The sequence below is a fragment of the Equus asinus genome, chromosome 4 (genome assembly GCF_041296235.1).
Source record: "Equus asinus isolate D_3611 breed Donkey chromosome 4, EquAss-T2T_v2, whole genome shotgun sequence".
NCBI lineage: Eukaryota > Metazoa > Chordata > Mammalia > Perissodactyla > Equidae > Equus > Equus asinus.
The window spans coordinates 35363778-35380655 of NC_091793.1; the positions used below are offsets into that span (position 1 = coordinate 35363778).

Consider the following 16878-nt stretch of genomic DNA (forward strand, 5'->3'; position numbering starts at 1 on the left):
ATGCCCCTGCCTGCTGCATTTAAGAAGAAATACTTGCCTGCATGTTGGCTGCCCAGGAATGCTTGCTGTGCTTGGAATGGCTGTGACATAATGCATTAAACAGGGCCTTGGAAGTCTGGCCCCATATTTGTAAGCAAATAGTTGGTATTTCTTGCGAGCTTCTATTTTAAGCCAAAGTGTTGTTGATCCTGTGATAATGACTTAGCAAAACAACTTGCAAAGTGAGTATGTAAATGATCGAAGAAAATGTTGGCATCTGTTTCATACAGATTTTACCACTCACGGCATCAGGAATGCAAAAATCAGAATTGTAATGCTAAAACCACAATATCTAAAATAACTGTTCTAATTGTCAACAGATTCTAAATAAACTAGAAAGAGAACGAGGGCTGGAAGAAGCTCAGAAACAACTCTTGCATGTAAAAGTCTTATTTGATGAAAAGAAGAAATGCAAGTGGATGTGAGCACTCTGGGCCCTGGCTTAATCTGGCAAAGTTCTTCAGACGACTTGGGAGCAAAATGGCTGCTTGAGCTACTCTGTCGTTAATTTTTTAAGTTTGCACATAGGTTCCACTTGGAGCACTGTCTTTTTAAGAGACCAAGGCACATGCACAGCTTTTAGAAAGCATACCAACCATTGTGCCTGTGTGTCTACTGTGGGAACCCTTCTGTAAATAGAGTTGAAGTGGTTGTTGCAAACAGCCTCCTTGTTTACAGAGAATACAGGGCCAGTAAGCAAGTGTCAGTATTGTAACTACAGTCTCCACTTAAGCACAAATTATAAGTGGTTTTGTTTGAAAACTACAGCTATGTAGCACTTGTGACTACACTGCACCTCTGCAGAAAAGGGACACTGCCAATCATCAAAACAAAATGTGAAATGAGTCATTTGGAAACAAGGTGGGGGTGTAGGGCAACCTCGAGGATTTGCAGCATTGAAACTTTCCCCAGTAGTTCTTGGAAAAGCTGACCGCAAAATTTGGTAGTGTGTACACTTAGCATTTGTGAGTGTGTGTGTGTGTGTGTGTGTTTAAACCAAAAACTAACAGTGTTGCAACATTGTTGAAAGGGCTGGTGTTTTTCAGTGGTTACCAACTGCACTCCATCGAACTCACCTCCATTTCACTAAGGAGCTCTAAAGCAAGGAGAGTGAGTAGGCTTTATTTAAATGCGACAGCATTTTACCCAGATACTTCGTCCTAATGTATGTTCCTTTTTTCATACTAAATGTATTTGATAGTGGACATGTTGGCTATTGTTAAAAAAAAATAAATTAGTTTATTTCTGTCTAAAAACTTTGATCAGAACCGTGTGTGGAGGACTAACTCATTCCCCTATTCCTACATTTCTATACTAGTGTCTCCTTGCTTTAGATTTCTGGTGAACCTGTGGTTATAAATACTTGTGTGTGATTAAAAACAAAAAAATGATACATTTTACATTTCATGAAATTGCTGTTCACACTGGAGTATTATATATGAATATATATATTTGAGGCCCAAGGCCTGAAAAATTAGTATACAACTTGGTATCTTAGTCTTACTATGTACTTTTTGAAAGTATTCCTCACAAGAGAAAGAAAAATACCCATTTTATTCATGCCTTTCTTTTTAAAGAATTCCCTATCCAGTTATACTGTAGTCTTTTTATTGATTTTTTATTCCTGAATTTTTGCTGCTCATGACCAATTTTAATACCACTGTGTTTTCCTTCTATTAAATGAGAAGTAAAAAGTGTAATTGGCAACTCTCAAACTTTCCTTGTGGCACCTTTTACCCTTGGTGCTCCAAATCCAAGACTGAGGAAAGTAAGTTTTCCAAGTAGCAAATTCAACACTGATCACACATTCCTTAAACTCATTTACCAACACTGTATGGGAGATCAGGATTTAAACGTGCATTTGTCTTAAATAAATGCAAGTCTTTTTGCTCCTCAACATCTGGTGAAGAATGAGAGGTGATACCTCAACAAACTGATCACAGAAAATACGCAGTTAGTGCCCTGATAGGCACCGTCCCAAATCCCATCACTTCTGACCATTGTCTGTCCAATGGACACACCTCAAAAATACTACCAAATAGGTTACTTACTTAAGTATAAAGGTGAGAGGTCTGGTCCCCCCATCTAAGGCTGCTACGGTCTTGACATGAAGGCGTTCGTAAGAGAACAATAGGAGGAGAGTTGAGAGCCAAGGGTAGGAGAGTTGCCCAAAAGACTTCCCCTTCTTTAAGAGGGTACAGAAATGCTATGAAAACTCAAAGGATCAGCTACAGCTTTATGTAAGTCTTTAGTAAATGCTACATGAGGGTGTCCCTGTCCAGCTCTCTGGCACATGAGTCCTGTGTGGAGACTTGCCTCCTCTTCCAGGGACTGTGCTGCTGGGAACTTTGGGCGAGTCACTTACCTCTTCGTGCCTCAATTTCTGTATAATATTGCTAACCTACCTCACTGAGGTGGTGTGGAGATTCACTAATGTATGTAGCGTGTTTGTCAATCCTCCAGTGAAAAGCACTGTCTAGATCACATTTTGGATCACATTAGCCAAACACAGTAAATGGCCAAATTAGATGTGTGCTGAAGACAATCAGTCACTGGGTCTATGGTAAACAGCAACCAGAGAAACAAATGGCAAACAATTTCTATTTTCAAGTTTCTTTGCATATTTTTTTGGTGCAGAACAATTCATTTATAAACTTTTTTTTCTAACACTAGTGTCTACAGCAGCATTTAAAAATTAATTCTGTTACCTTTTCTGTATTAGGGATTTAAAGTCTATTTCTTACTGTATACCTGATTGAAGCTGTTCTTGGAGATGAATGTTTTAAATGTCTATATCCAAAAATAAACATTTTGATGTAAATGTGGACTTTTTTTTTCCTTCAAATCTTCTAGTTATAATAGATTTTTTATTCTAAGCGGCTCTGTGGAAATTATTTTTCAGGAACAAGGTGTCACCATATACTCTATAAATAACCATCTATATTACATAGTAAGTAAATCTAGTTTCTTCTAAATGATGCTAAGGGCCGCTCAGTTACATTCCTGGCCTCCTCTATCAACTCGGCCTTTCGACCATGAAGACTTCTGGATAAAACCTTCCACTTGGTTTAGTGGACCTGAGCTTTGCCTTGTTGATGTGAAGTTATTTCCAGCAGAATTCCTTTAAAAGATGTTACATAAAAAAGCAAATGATGGCATACTTAGGGATGCACAGAAATAAAACATTTATAATAATTTGGTTAGATCCAAAACCGTGGGAGGCAAAGTTAAATACCAACAGTATTTCTAAAGGGACCCCACTGGGTTCAAGTTTTAGAATGAATGGCCCTTGTTTTATACAGCCACAGGATTTAATTATTTGTATTTCATTTTCTATTAATTCTAACTCAACAAAGCCAAAATCAGTGAGATCTTCTACACTATGAAATACACACTGCACAGCTGAAATAAACACAAGACAATATAGTTAGATAGAAAAATATTTATTAAGCTCTTTAATAAATTACGTGCACACAGCTTTTAGAAAAGGTAGTGTTTTGCAATGAACATATATTTAGACATCTAATTTTTTATGCTGATTTTTAAACTGTCATCTTTTTTAAAGAAGTAGAGGTTTATAACTCTTGTATATAAACCAGAAAATGTCTACTGATCCTATTACTGCTGAGCATAACAAAGAAAAGGAAGAGGGAATTCAATATGAGCATATTTCAGGCAAAATGCCAAAAAAAATTCAACACGGGGCCAGCCCCATGGCTGAGTGGTTAAGTTCAGGCACTCCATTTCAGTGGCCAAGGTTTCTCGGGTTCAGATCCTGGGCGTGGACCCAGCACTGCTCATCAAGCTATGCTGAGGTGGCGTCCCACCTAGCAGAGCCAGAAGGACCTACAACTAGAATATACAACTATGTACTGGGGGGCTTTGGGGAGAAGGAAAAAAAAAAGATGATTGGCAATAGATGTTAGCTCAGGTGCCAATCTTTAAAAAAACACAAAAGGAAATTCAACAAAGTAAAATTAATAAAATAAATTTAAAACTTGATTCTCTAATTAGTTCCTTTTATTTACTTTTTTTTTCACCTTCTCACAGGGTTGTCAAATATTTTAAACATCTCTGCAGCTGTTTTAATGTTTCACTTGTCATTAGTATAATCCTAAAATCCTGACACTGCTGCAATACAGCATGTAGCTGCGACCTTTTCTTGAGGCACATTCCAGTGTTTTGGCAACCAGTAATAAAGTATCTAAATACCACATATGTTAAAACTTCAAGCTTTATTGAGTGACTGATTTCACCCCTTTTGATCTGCCTTTTCTTTGAGAACATTATTCCCCAGGAGATCCAAGTTCCTCTAGTTGTTTTCTTTGTGTTGTTTCTAGTTCTTCTAGTCTTTTGCGAAGTAGAGAGAGTTCCCTTTGATGCTGTTCCTCCTTAAAAGCACAGAAAAGAAAAAGAAAAGAACAGACAAAGCACAGCAAGAGAGACTGTTAAAAAAAACTGGTGGAAAAATAACTATTAGGCAGCAGCCTCAGTGCCTCTTTTATTCAGGCCTGCAACATCTGGCAAGGAAAGAATGGCCATTTTAGTAGTCTAAGAACACGGCCGCGTGGGCTAGACTACCAACTAGTCCTTGCTTCTCTCCTGCCTCAGGCTCTAGTCTTAAGCAAAACCCAGAGTCTGTTCTCTTAGGTGTAAAATTCACCAGGGAGTGAAACAGAAAATACTAATGGAGAGCCCAGGTGTACTCACGCAGCAACTTTCTAACAAGAGTGGAGTTTAATAGCAGTTTATTATAAACAAGGCACTTTGGCTGAGATTCAATTCAATGACTAAAATCTTTGGTGCTTACAACATTATAAATGCAATTATTTATTAATAGTTCATCTTCCAAAAAATCATCCAATCAATTTGATTCCTTCAATATCTCAGGGACCTGATACAGTAGAATGAGCCCAGGTTTTGGAATCACATAGATTTAGGTTTGAAACTCAACTCTTGTCACTTATTAGCGATGACATTAGGCAAGTCACTCACTTCCCTGACTTAGTTTCCTCATCTGTAAATTGGAAATAATACTTTCCCTCAAGGCATTTTTCATTAGGATTAAATAAAATATTGTACAGAAAATGCATAGTGCAGTGTATTAATTAGTAAATGCTTGCAGTAGTTGGTATCATATGGGTGAGCTACAGACTCTAGGTTACTCAGACTCATCAATCAAGTTTCTTCTTTTTGATTGCCCAATGGAAAATTTCACCTGTGGCACTATCACTAAAGGATAGAATGGACTCAAATCCACTTTGCTTCTTAGCAAGGTTCTCCAGCAAAGAAAAATTTGAGTTTTTAACTCTGTATTTAAACAGGTAATAACTTATAGAAATGTTTGCCTAACATTTTTTCCCTAAAACAAATGCTCATACCTGCATATGAGGAGGAAAGGATAGCTCCATGCCTGGAACCATGGTTGATGACTGAAAGCTAACAGGATTGATGGATGCTGTTGGAGGTATGTTAGGAACCAAAATTAAACTTCGAAATTCATTATGTCTTCTCTGTATATCCTTTAGTCTTTTTTGAAGCCTTGTATAATCTTCAAATGGAACACTTTGCCTTAAAAAGAAAAAGTGTTTCTGTTCTTTAATACAGTTATACTCTATTGAAGAACAGTATGATCCACAGACTAATTTTAAATTGGATGTGAAGGATTTCTAAATAATATTTACCTGTATATAATATTTACATAAAATTCTATTTATCTAGAAAGATAGAAACATCACATGACAGCTTAATCATATGTATTAATGTTAGCACTGCAGGCTATCAACTTGTTTTAAAATTTTATTTGCCAATTAATCAAAGATTAAAAATCTTTTGATATTTTTAGTTTCATTTTTACTCCCCCAACCCATGAATCCTAGAACTAAAAGGAGACTCCTTAAACCAAAAAGGTGTCTTATTTTACAGAAGGAATCAAATAGAAATAAAGACAATATTACATTGAATCTTATGAAGTTGCCATTTCTATAAGTGAAATATGGTCTAATATAGGGAATTTCATACTGTTCATTCTAAGTTTTAAAAATGTAGCTAAGGACAAAGGTAAAGCTACCCAACTTTAGGGAAAAATGACATGGATAAAACTAACTTTTCAGGCCTTCGCAGATCACCATCTTTTTGGACATGAATTTCCTGACCATCAATCAAATATAGTTTCAAACCCACTAAAAGTTCTAGGTGATCTGCCATAACTGCCCAATCCTGTGAAATGATAATATTTGAAAATTAATCGTTATGGAAGAGGTATTAAGTTGAATTTTGTTTTAGAATGAATTTTGTGGCTTCTCACTTTGGAACAGAGTATCATAAAGTTGGCATTAATTCCACAGTCTAGAAACCTCTTGGGTGTTCTAAAAAAAACAACTGTTCACATTTTTGGTAATAATTATACCCAAGAAGACCAGTACACATTATAAAACACCACTGCTTGATATTACAGGCAATTTCCATTACACAAAAGTCTGATACTGTCTAAATGCTGGAGGCTACCACTAATTAGCTAAATTTGAAAGTTTTTTTATTAACTTGAATCAAATGGATCATACAATGCCACTACCATTACCTTAATATGGTAAATCTTCTCTGCTCAAAAATGCTAATGATGCAGATTATTAGCTGTGCTTGGATGTAAATGAAAAACCAGAAGCTACAGACCAATATTTTTCCACACCAAGAAATTAAAAACGGATCTTTGGGGCCAGCCTGGTGGCACAGTGGTTAAGTTTGTACATTCTGCTTCAGCAGCCCAGAATTCGCTGGTTAGATCCAAGGTGCAGACCTACACATCGCTTGACAAACCATGCTGTGGCAGGCGTCCCACATATAAAGTAGAGGAAAATGGGCATGGATGTTAGCTCAGGGCCAGTCTTCCTCAGCAAAAGGAGGAAGATTGGCAGATGTTGGCTCAGGGCTAATCTTCCTCAAAAAACAAAAACACGCATCTGTGATTAAAAATTGTAGCCACTATTTTAGAACTATGCAGTCACTACAAGTGTCTTGTCTCAGCAGCAAGAACCCACATCACTGCTGGCTACCAAAGCCAGTGGCCTTTCCTGTCAGTCCCAACCATAACAAATGCCTGGCATGTGTTAGAGACCTTTTAGTTTGAAGAAACGTTCAGACAGAAAAAACATGACACTGAATTAGGAGTATAGTGAATAGTTTAGAATTCTTTTAAAAAATGTATATTTTAAAAGAAAACAAAGTGCATTATACTCAGAAACAACATTCTATAATATAAAAATAACCACATGGGCATGTATCCGTACAAACACTTTACCTGTTTAACACTTGATTTTCTGTTTCCAATTCTTCTCTCTTTGCCTCCAAGATTTCTACTTTCTCCTGCAGTCTCTTCAGTTTGTTTTCATGAAGAGATTTTCTCTAGAAAAAGAGAAATAAATAACATAAGCAAGTATGTTAATACATAATCTATTTGAACAAAACCATATAGTGAATACTTTATTCACCAAAAAAATTTCAGACATGAGTATTTTCAGTGAATACTAGGAGAAAACATTAGTAGATATGATTCTTATTGAAAATCACAAAGATGATAAACCACAGATCTACCTTATATCCTCAGTGTAACAAATAGAACTATTATGAATGCCAAACCAAAAAACTGGTATCAATACCTAAACTGCCGCAAACAAAAAAATCTAAAAAGGAAAGGAGTAAAATTTTACTAATGAGTTTGCTTGTCACCTGATAAGGAATCATATCATGAGCTCGTTATTTTCCCAGAAGCATGTTTACAATGGACAAATTGCTACCAAAGGAGTAACTTAAAGGATCAGAAAGTGAAGACAGATTATAGATGCATCTCAGTTTGAAAGTATGCCTTTCTAAATATTAAAGAGAAAAAAACGTAAACTTCACAAAGGGAAAATTTTCTAGCATGGAAAAATCCACATATAACACAAAAGAAGTATATGAAAAGAAGTACCATTTCTTTATTACTATTACTGTGTATTATATATTTTATAAACAGGTTTTGTTTTTTACAGAAAAATACCTATAAATGTTGGAACTCATTTAGTAGCTACAGACCTTTTAGGTACTTGTTTTCTAACTCTTTGACGTGTAACAAGTTTATAGAAAATGCACAGGACATAAATGTAAATCTAAATGTAAAAGCACAAAGCAAATGCTGGTGTTATTACCTTACTTCATAGAGTAAGGGACTGCCATCCCAGAAGTGCCCCTACCCTCCCTCATTTCAATTTCTACTCCCTCTGTCCAGGAAACGGTAACCAACTAATTTACTTCCAAAGCTCGAGTTTGGTTTTGGCTATTTTTGAACTTCATATGAATGGAATCATAGTGTACATTCTTTTACAAATGGCTTTTTTCTTTGACTCAATATAGTGAGATTTATTCATGTTACTGCTTACAAGTACAGTTCATTCATTGCCATATACTGTATTCCACTTACAAACATTATATAGTTCTTTATATTTATCCAGTCCACAGTTAAGGGTCATGTGGGTTATTTCCAGCTGGGAAGTAACACTGCTGTGGGCATTCCTTCTCATGCTTTCCATTGCTTCCCATCCTGCAGCACCCCAGGAGGCTGCCTCATGCCTCCCCCCCTACCCTGGCAAAGGAACCACTCTTCTGTCCTTCATCACCACAAGTACATATTTATATATTTACGGGTAATTTAGGACTCATCTATCCATCCACTCACTCATAGCAAAGAAAAGAAATCATACAGCATATGCTCTTCTGGATCTGGATTTTTTGTGGTGGTATTCAACATTTTACCCATATGAGTAAGCATGTTATTGCATGTCACAGTTCTTGTCTATTGTAATGTTGTCATCCATTTTACAAATATACCACATTTTATGCATTATCCTATTGATGAAAATATTAACTATTTCCATTTTGAGGCTATTATGAATGAAGTTTCTGTGAACATTCCCGAACATGTTTTTGGTGGATATATGTACTCATTTCTCTAAAGTATTTACCCAGGAGTGATACAGCCAGTATATATCCACAGAGTGTACATATGTTTTAGCTTTAGTAAATACTGCCCGTTTTCTAAAGTGGTTCAACTAACACATGCCCACTAGCAATATATGAGAGTTCCAATTGCTCTACATCCTTCCTAACACTTGGTAAAGTCAGTCTTTTAAGTTTTAGCTATTTGGTAGACTAGAACAGTATGTCACTATAGCTTTAATTTGCATTTTCCTGATACCTAATGAGGGTGAGTAGATTTTCTTATGCATATATTGGCTAGCTGGATATCCTTTCTTTCTGGAGTGCCTGTCCTAGCCTTTTGCTTCTTGAAAAAAAATTTTTTAAGTAATCTGTTTCTTATTGATTTATAGGAGTTCTTTCTATATTCAGAATATGAATCCTTCATCAGAGATATGTATGTGTATTGCAGATTGACCTTCTCCCAGTCTGTGGTAAAATTGTGTCTTAAGAGCATCATTTTATAAAAAGAAGTCCTTAATTTTAATAAAATCCAAATTATCCTCATAGCTTTTATGGTCAGTGCTTTCTAGGTCCTATTTAAGAAATCTTTACTTATCCCAAGATCTTAAGATTTTCTCCTCATATTTTCTTCTAGCAGCTTTACTTTTTTACTTTTCACATTTGGGTCTGTGGTTCCTTTTTATCTAATGAAGTTGGGTTAAGATAACCAATTGACTCAGCACCTTTTATGAAAAGGACCATCCTTTCCCTATTGAAATGCATTGGTACTTTGCTGCAAATCAGGTGTTCATATACTTGTGGGTCTATTTATGGACTCCATTATGTTCCATTTGTCTATTTGTTTATACTTATGCCAATATCACCCTGTTTTAATTACTATAGTTTATTAATAAGTTTTGATATTTAGTAGTGTTAAGTTCTCCAGCTCTGTTGTTGTTCTTCAAGATTGCCTTGGTCATTCCAGTCCTTCATACTTTCATATGAATTTTAGAATCTACTTTCCAATTTCCACAAAGAAAACTCCTGAGGTTTTTGTTTTTGTTTTTTTTGAGAAAGATTAGCCCTCAGCTAACTACTGCCAATCCTCCTCTTTTTGTGGAGGAAGACTGGCCCTGAGCTAACATCCATGCCCATCTTCCTCTACTTTATACGTGGGATGCCTACCACAGCATGGCCTTTGCCAAGCAGTGTCACATCCCCACCCGGGATCCGAACCGGTAAACCCTGGGCCACTGGGGATCGGAACATGCAAACTTAACCTTTGCACCACCAGGCCGGCCCCCGAAAACTCCTGAGATTTTGATTAGCATTGCATTCAATCTACAGATCAATTTGGGAAGAACTGATATCTTAACAGAGTCTTCCAAATCATCAACATAGTATAGTTTTCTCTTTATCTAGATCTTCTTACATTTTTCTTAGCAATATTTGTAGTTTTCATTGTAGAAGTCTTACACATCTTTCATTTGTTCCTAAATACTTTGTTTCTTAATGCTAGTATAAGTAGCATTTAAATATTTTGTTTTCTAATTCTTTGCTGTGTATGAAAATAAAGATAACTGATCATCAGGGAAATGCAAATCAAAACCACAATGAGATATCACCTTACAATTGTTGAATGGCTATTATCAAAAAGACAAGAAGTAACAAGTGTTGGTGAGGATGTGGAGAAAAGGGAATCCTTGTATACTATTGGTGGGAATGTAAATTGATGTAGTCACTGTGAAAAGCAGTATAGATGTTCCTCAAAAAAATTAAAAATAGAACTATCATATGATCCAGCAAGTCCACTTCTGGGTATTTATCCAAAGAAAATGAAAACACTAACTTGAAAAGATATATGCACTCCCACATTCACTGTGGTATTATTTACAATAGCCAACACATGCAAGCAACCTAAATGTCCATCAAAGGATGAATGGATAAAGAAAATATGATATATATACATGATTTGGCCACAAAAAAAGAGAAAATCTTGCCATTTGCAACAACATGGATGGACCTTGAGGCCACTATGCTAAGTGAAACAAGACAGAGAAAGAAAAAATACCATACGATCTCACTTACACATGGAATCTGAAACAAAAAACAAAATTGGAGCTCATAGATATAGGGAACAGATTGACGGCTGCCAGAGACGGGGATTGGAGGGCAGGTGAAATGGGTGAAGAGGGTCAAAAGGTACAAATTCCAGTTATAAAATAAATAAATCCTGGGGATGTAATCTACAGCATCGTGACTAAAGTTAGTAACACTGTATTGTACATTTGTAAGTTGCTAAGAGTAAATCTTAAAAGTTCTCATCACAAGAAAAGAATTTTGTAACTATGTATGGTCACAGAATGTTAACTAGACTTACTGTGGTGATGATTTCACATACAAATATTGGATCATTATGTTGTATACCTGAAACTAACATAATTTTATATGTCAATTATATCTCAAAAAAATTGTGGAATCCTGTAATAGCCTAAGAGGGCAAGAATAGTAAAATTAATGAGTTCTTAGTTATTTATAGAATTGTTAGAAATAATAAAGTAAATAAAAAAGACAGATAACTGATATTTGTTACCTGACCTTTTTCCAGCAATTTTTAAATTGCACATATTAAGTTTACTGATAGATTTGTTTGTACTTTTACTCATACACAATCATGTCATCTGTGAATGACAATTTTACTTCCTCCTTTCCAATCTTTATATCTTTTATTTCTTTTTCTTGTCTTATTACATTAGCAGGGACTTCCAATAAAATGCTGAACAAAATGGTGATAGTCAACATACTTGCCTTGTTCCTGAACATGGGTGGGTGGGTGGAAGCATTCAATATTTAATCAGTATGATGTTAGCTGTAGGATTTTTGTGGATACAAAATTCCTTCTACTCCTATTTTAATAAGAGTTTTTATAATGAAAGAGTGTTAAATTTTATCAAATTATTTCTCTTTGTCTATTATGATGATCACAATAGTTTTTCTTCTTTGCTTTGTTAGAGTGTGGAATTACACTGATCAATTTGGAATGTTAATCCATCTTATATTCCAAGAATAAACCCTACACATGCTCATGATATATTATCATTTTTATATATCACTGGATTCAGTTTGCTAATATTTAATATTTTCACATGTATGTTTATGATGTAATTTTTCTTTTCTTATAATGACTATATTGGGTTCTAACCTCATAAAATAAGTGGGGATATTATTCTTTCTTTTCTATTATCTGGAAGAGTTTGTATTAAGAATGGTATTATTACTTCCTCAAGTATTTGAAAGAATTTTTCAGTGAAATCAAATGAACCAGGCATTTTTCTCTGTGGAAAGTTTAAAATTAAGGAACCCATTTCCTTAACAGAAGACTATTCAGATGTTCTAATTCTTCTTGTATTAGTTAAGATGTTCCTCAAAGAATTTGTTCATTTTATCTAAATTTCATAATTAATTAGCAGTTGTTTTTATAATATCCTTTTTGTTCTACTATCTGTAAGATGTGTGGTGATATCCCCTTTTTCATTCATGATATTGTTCATTTGTGTTTGTTGACCCATCTACCTACCTACCTATCTTGTGAGGTGTTTAGGGAGAATCAGGCTAAAGCTTTACCAATCTTTTCAAGAAATCAGCTCTTGGCATTTTAGATTTTCTCTATTGTACATTTTCTGTCTGTTTCACTGATTTCTGCTCATATCTTGATGATGATGATATCCGCTGTTAAATCTCTCCACTGAGTTCATAATTCAGTTATTGTCTTTTTTTGTTCTAAACTTCCCTTTTTTAAACGGTTTCTATTTTTCTGGTGCACTTCTCAAGTTTTTCTTTTATTTCTGAGCATATACAACATGGTAATTTTAAAGTCTGTATCTGATAACTCCATTACCTGGATCCCCTATGGGGGGAGGGGTGGTATATTTATATTGGTTATTTCTCTTGATTTTCAATGTTATCTTATTTCCTCATGCAGTTGAAGTTATTATTACTATTATTACTGACAGAACATTTTAGGTTTACAAAAAAATCTAACAGAAAGTAGAGAGTTCCCACATATTCCGTCCCTTCACAGAGTTTCCCCTATTATTAACATTCTTACACTGGTGTGTAGCATTTGTTAAAACTGAACCAATATCAACACATTGCTATAACTAAAGTCCATAAGTTTATATTAAGTTTTACTCTGTATTGCACAGTTCTATGGGTTTTGTCAAATGCATAATGTCATGTATCCACTATTACAGGATCAAACAGAATAGTTTTGCTGCCCTAAACATTCCCTGTGCTCTCCCTATTTATCCTTAACCTCTACCCCTGTTAACCCCTTGATTTTTTTTTTTCTGTCTCCATAGTTTTGCCTTTTCCAGAATGTCACAGACAGTCATGCACCACATAACAACATTTCAGTCAACACAGACTGTATATACAAGAGTGGTCCCCTAAGATTAGTACTAGATAGCCTAGGTGTGTAGTAGGCTCTACCATCTAAGTTTGTGTAAGAACTGTAGGGGAAGAAGAAACTTCCCTCTACACTTCCAGGTTCTTCTGGCTAGTCTAAGAATTAAATTGACATCAGACAGATTAACAGGAGAAAAACACAAGTTTCATAACAGGTATACATGGGAGAAACCGAACAATACTGAGTAACTTGCCAAATGGCAAGCCTTCACCTTAAACACCATCCTCAGCTAAACACAAAAGATGTTGGAGGTGTGGAGAGTCAGGGACTTCAAAGAGAAGGAAAGCAATTCACAGGTAGGTGAAAACGAGCAAATGCTTGGAAAACAAGTGTTTTTCTGGTCACACAGAAACAGAAGAACACAGAGGGGAGCCCAACAAACAGGCTTTTCTAGGTTCCTCCCTGTCTACCACCTAGTTCGTATTATACTAAGGTGACAGCTCACTTCTTGAGACAGGGTTCAGGACAATGCTGTCCTCATCCTCATCATTGTAAAAACAACCAAACATTTACTGACCACTTACTATTTGCCTGGAACTGAGTTAGAATGCAGAAAAAGCACTGGTTGGTTGGTTGGTTAACCAAAAGACCCAATACATGCCTTAGACTCTGTCACTATAATCATATCTTTGCAGACACCTTCATTACCTTGATCCAAGTCTCCTTCACAAACTCGCCTGGAAAAACTCCAACCTTGGTTAAATACAACTCTGTAGTGACTGCACAACTGGACCTATGCAACTCAACACAGGTGGCAAACATGCACACTGTGCTTACTGATCTCACCTTAAATTAACCACTAACTTCAAATGGGCCCTAATGCTCCCTGGGAATCCTGCTAATTTCTCTAATCCACTCACTCTCCTAAACTCTTTCTTTTACAATTTCTCTCTCCTCAAACCTCTAACACCTCCACTCTTCAGTGCTGAGAAAATAGCAGCAATCAGTAGAGAATTTCCAGGTTTCCACCGCATCTACCAATTTACCAGACATTTATAACCCTACACTTTGTCTTTTTTCCAGTTATAGCAGATACACTGTGTTCCTATCCCTTCCAGCTCTGGACTGAATCTAATGCCCTTCTGCCTACTAAAGGATACCATTCCTGCCGTTGCAGGATCTCTTTCCCTCTTTCCCTTGTAACATCAATTTTCCCCTCGCTACTGAATCATCCTATAATTTCCCCCTTCTTAAAAGGAGCCTTTGATCCCACAACTCTCCCTAGCTACTATCTCAGTTCTCTGTTCTGCACAGCAAAACTCCTCAGACAAATTCTATATTTTACTTCAATCAGGTTTGCATGCCCACTACTTCATGGAAACAACTCCTGACAAGGCCGCCAACAATGACCACATAGCCAAATGAATTCTGAGTCTTCATATTACTATTTTATCATCTTACTATCAATGTCTTTTGACACAGCTGATATTTCTTGAAGCATTTTTCTTCATGTAGAATCCAGTACCTTCTTAGTTCTCCTCCTACCATACTGGCCACTCTTCAGCCTCTTTATCTTCTCAGTTTCTACACTTGGAAATTCCTTAAAGCTCAATCCTCAGACCATTCTCTCCTCAGTCTTCCTTTACCTTCTAGGTGATCTCATTTAATCTCATTGCTTTCAATACCATTTATATGCTGATGACTCCCAAATCTTTACCTCTAGCCCAGTACTCTTCTCTGAACTCCTGATACATGTATCCACCAGACTACTTAACTTCTCCACATGGAAGTCTAGTGAGCATCTCAAACAGTTAACATGTCCAAAAGAGGCACCTTTATCTTACCCCCAAACCTGTTCCTTCAAAGTCTTTCCCATCTTAGTAAACAGCAGCTCTATTTTAACCAGGTGCTCAAGCTCAACATCTTAGTCATTTTTGATGTATCTCTTTGGTACCCTACAACCACTGTAAGCTCTACCTTTAAAATATATACAGAATCTGACCTCCACTCCACTACTAGTTCCCTATTCCAAGTCACCATCATCGTCTCTCACCGGGACTAATAAAAACCAATCTTCCTGAGTCCTCTTTGCCCCTCTACACAACAGCCAGATATTCTTCTAAAATATAATTCAGATTATTTCATTCCTCAGTTCAAAACTCCTCAGTGTGTTCCTATCTCATTCAGAATAAAAATCAAAGCCCCTACATCACCTGGTCTCCTCCTACTTCTCTCCATTCCAGCTAACCAGGTCTCCCTCCTTGTATTCTTTCAACATATTCTGCTTCTCTCTTTTACTTGCTATTCCCTCTGTCTGGAACAGTCTTCCCCTACATATCAAACATGACATCCTCCCTCCTTTCCTTCAGGTCTCTGCTCAAATATGACCCTACTGGAGAAACCTTCCCATACCAACTGTATAAAACAGTACCCTTTATACTCCTTAATTTTCCTTTTAGCACACATCTCCACCTGATATGTTATTTGTTTCTTTACTCATGTCTCTCATCCATTACAATGTAAGCTCCTGAGTGCAGGGTCTTTATTTCTGTATTCCAATGAATAAAACAATACCTGGTACATGGTAGGTACTCAAATTTCTTAAGTAAATTGGCTAAACGAATACAGAGAAACCTTGTAGTGAAGAGAGACTGAGCTAGGATGTTAGCAATAGGCATCAAAAGAAATGAGGCGGGGGAAAATGCGAGAGACACTATAAAGGAAGAATTCATAGGCCCTAGTAACTGTACTGGGTTGAACAGTGCATCCCAAATATTAATGTTCACTCAGAACTTCAGAATGTGGCTGTGATATAAGAAGAAATATATTTGGTCTTTGTCCTGGGTGTCTGGCCCAGAGCTCCTTAAACCTCTGGAATTTCCTGAGTGATAGGAGCATCTTTTGTTATTCATAAACAGCACTTTTCAATCATACTTGAGTTTACACTAATGAGTTTACTTAGGGTGGGGCCTCTAGATAGTCTCAGAATGGGGCTGGCTACCAGAAAGAACAAGTGATAAGAGCGTGAGAACTTTCAGCCCCATCCCCATCCCCGTACTCCCCACCTTCCACTGCTGGGAGATGAGGGGGGCTGGAGATCTCTATAAAAACTCTTGAACAAGAAGACCCAGAAAGCTTGCACGTTGATGAAATATTGATTTGCTAGGAGGGTGGCACACCTAAAGAGGGCATAGAAGCTCTACCCCTCCCCCTCCGTAAATCTGGACACAGAGACACAAGACACACAGGGAAACACCGTAAGAAGACAGAGTCAGAGATTGAAGTGGTACGTCTGTAAACCAAGGAACACCATAGACTGCTAACAATCACCAAAAGCTAGGAGACAGAGACATGGAACACATCCTCCCCCCAGAGCCTTTGGAGGGAGCATCGCCCTAAAGGCCTTGATTTTGGACTTCTAACCTCCAGGACTGTGAGGTCATAAATTTCTGTTGTTTTAAGCCACACAATTTGTAGTA

The 16878-nt window shown here is 36.6% G+C and overlaps 2 protein-coding genes across 4 annotated transcripts in view; one reads left to right on the forward strand and one right to left on the reverse strand.

Annotated features, from left to right (window-relative positions):
- The window catches only part of PLXNC1 (plexin C1), a 141605-nt gene extending 138745 nt beyond the window's left edge, over positions 1-2860 (forward strand). For all 3 annotated transcript variants that reach the window (XM_014841241.3, XM_044744568.2, XM_070507058.1), the window contains one exon: positions 360-2860. In XM_014841241.3, coding sequence (XP_014696727.1) covers positions 360-464 — 105 coding nt within the window. In that variant the 3' untranslated portion in view covers positions 465-2860. The remainder of the gene's footprint in view (positions 1-359) is intronic.
- A 602-nt stretch (positions 2861-3462) lies between these two features.
- CEP83 (centrosomal protein 83) overlaps positions 3463-16878 on the reverse strand; it is a 108050-nt gene continuing 94634 nt past the window's right edge. The window contains exons 14-16 of the mRNA XM_070507059.1: positions 7337-7440; positions 5421-5610; positions 3463-4430 (exon numbers count right to left, since the gene is read on the reverse strand). Of these exons, the coding sequence (XP_070363160.1) occupies positions 4326-4430; positions 5421-5610; positions 7337-7440 (399 nt within the window). The 3' untranslated portion in view covers positions 3463-4325. The remainder of the gene's footprint in view (positions 4431-5420; positions 5611-7336; positions 7441-16878) is intronic.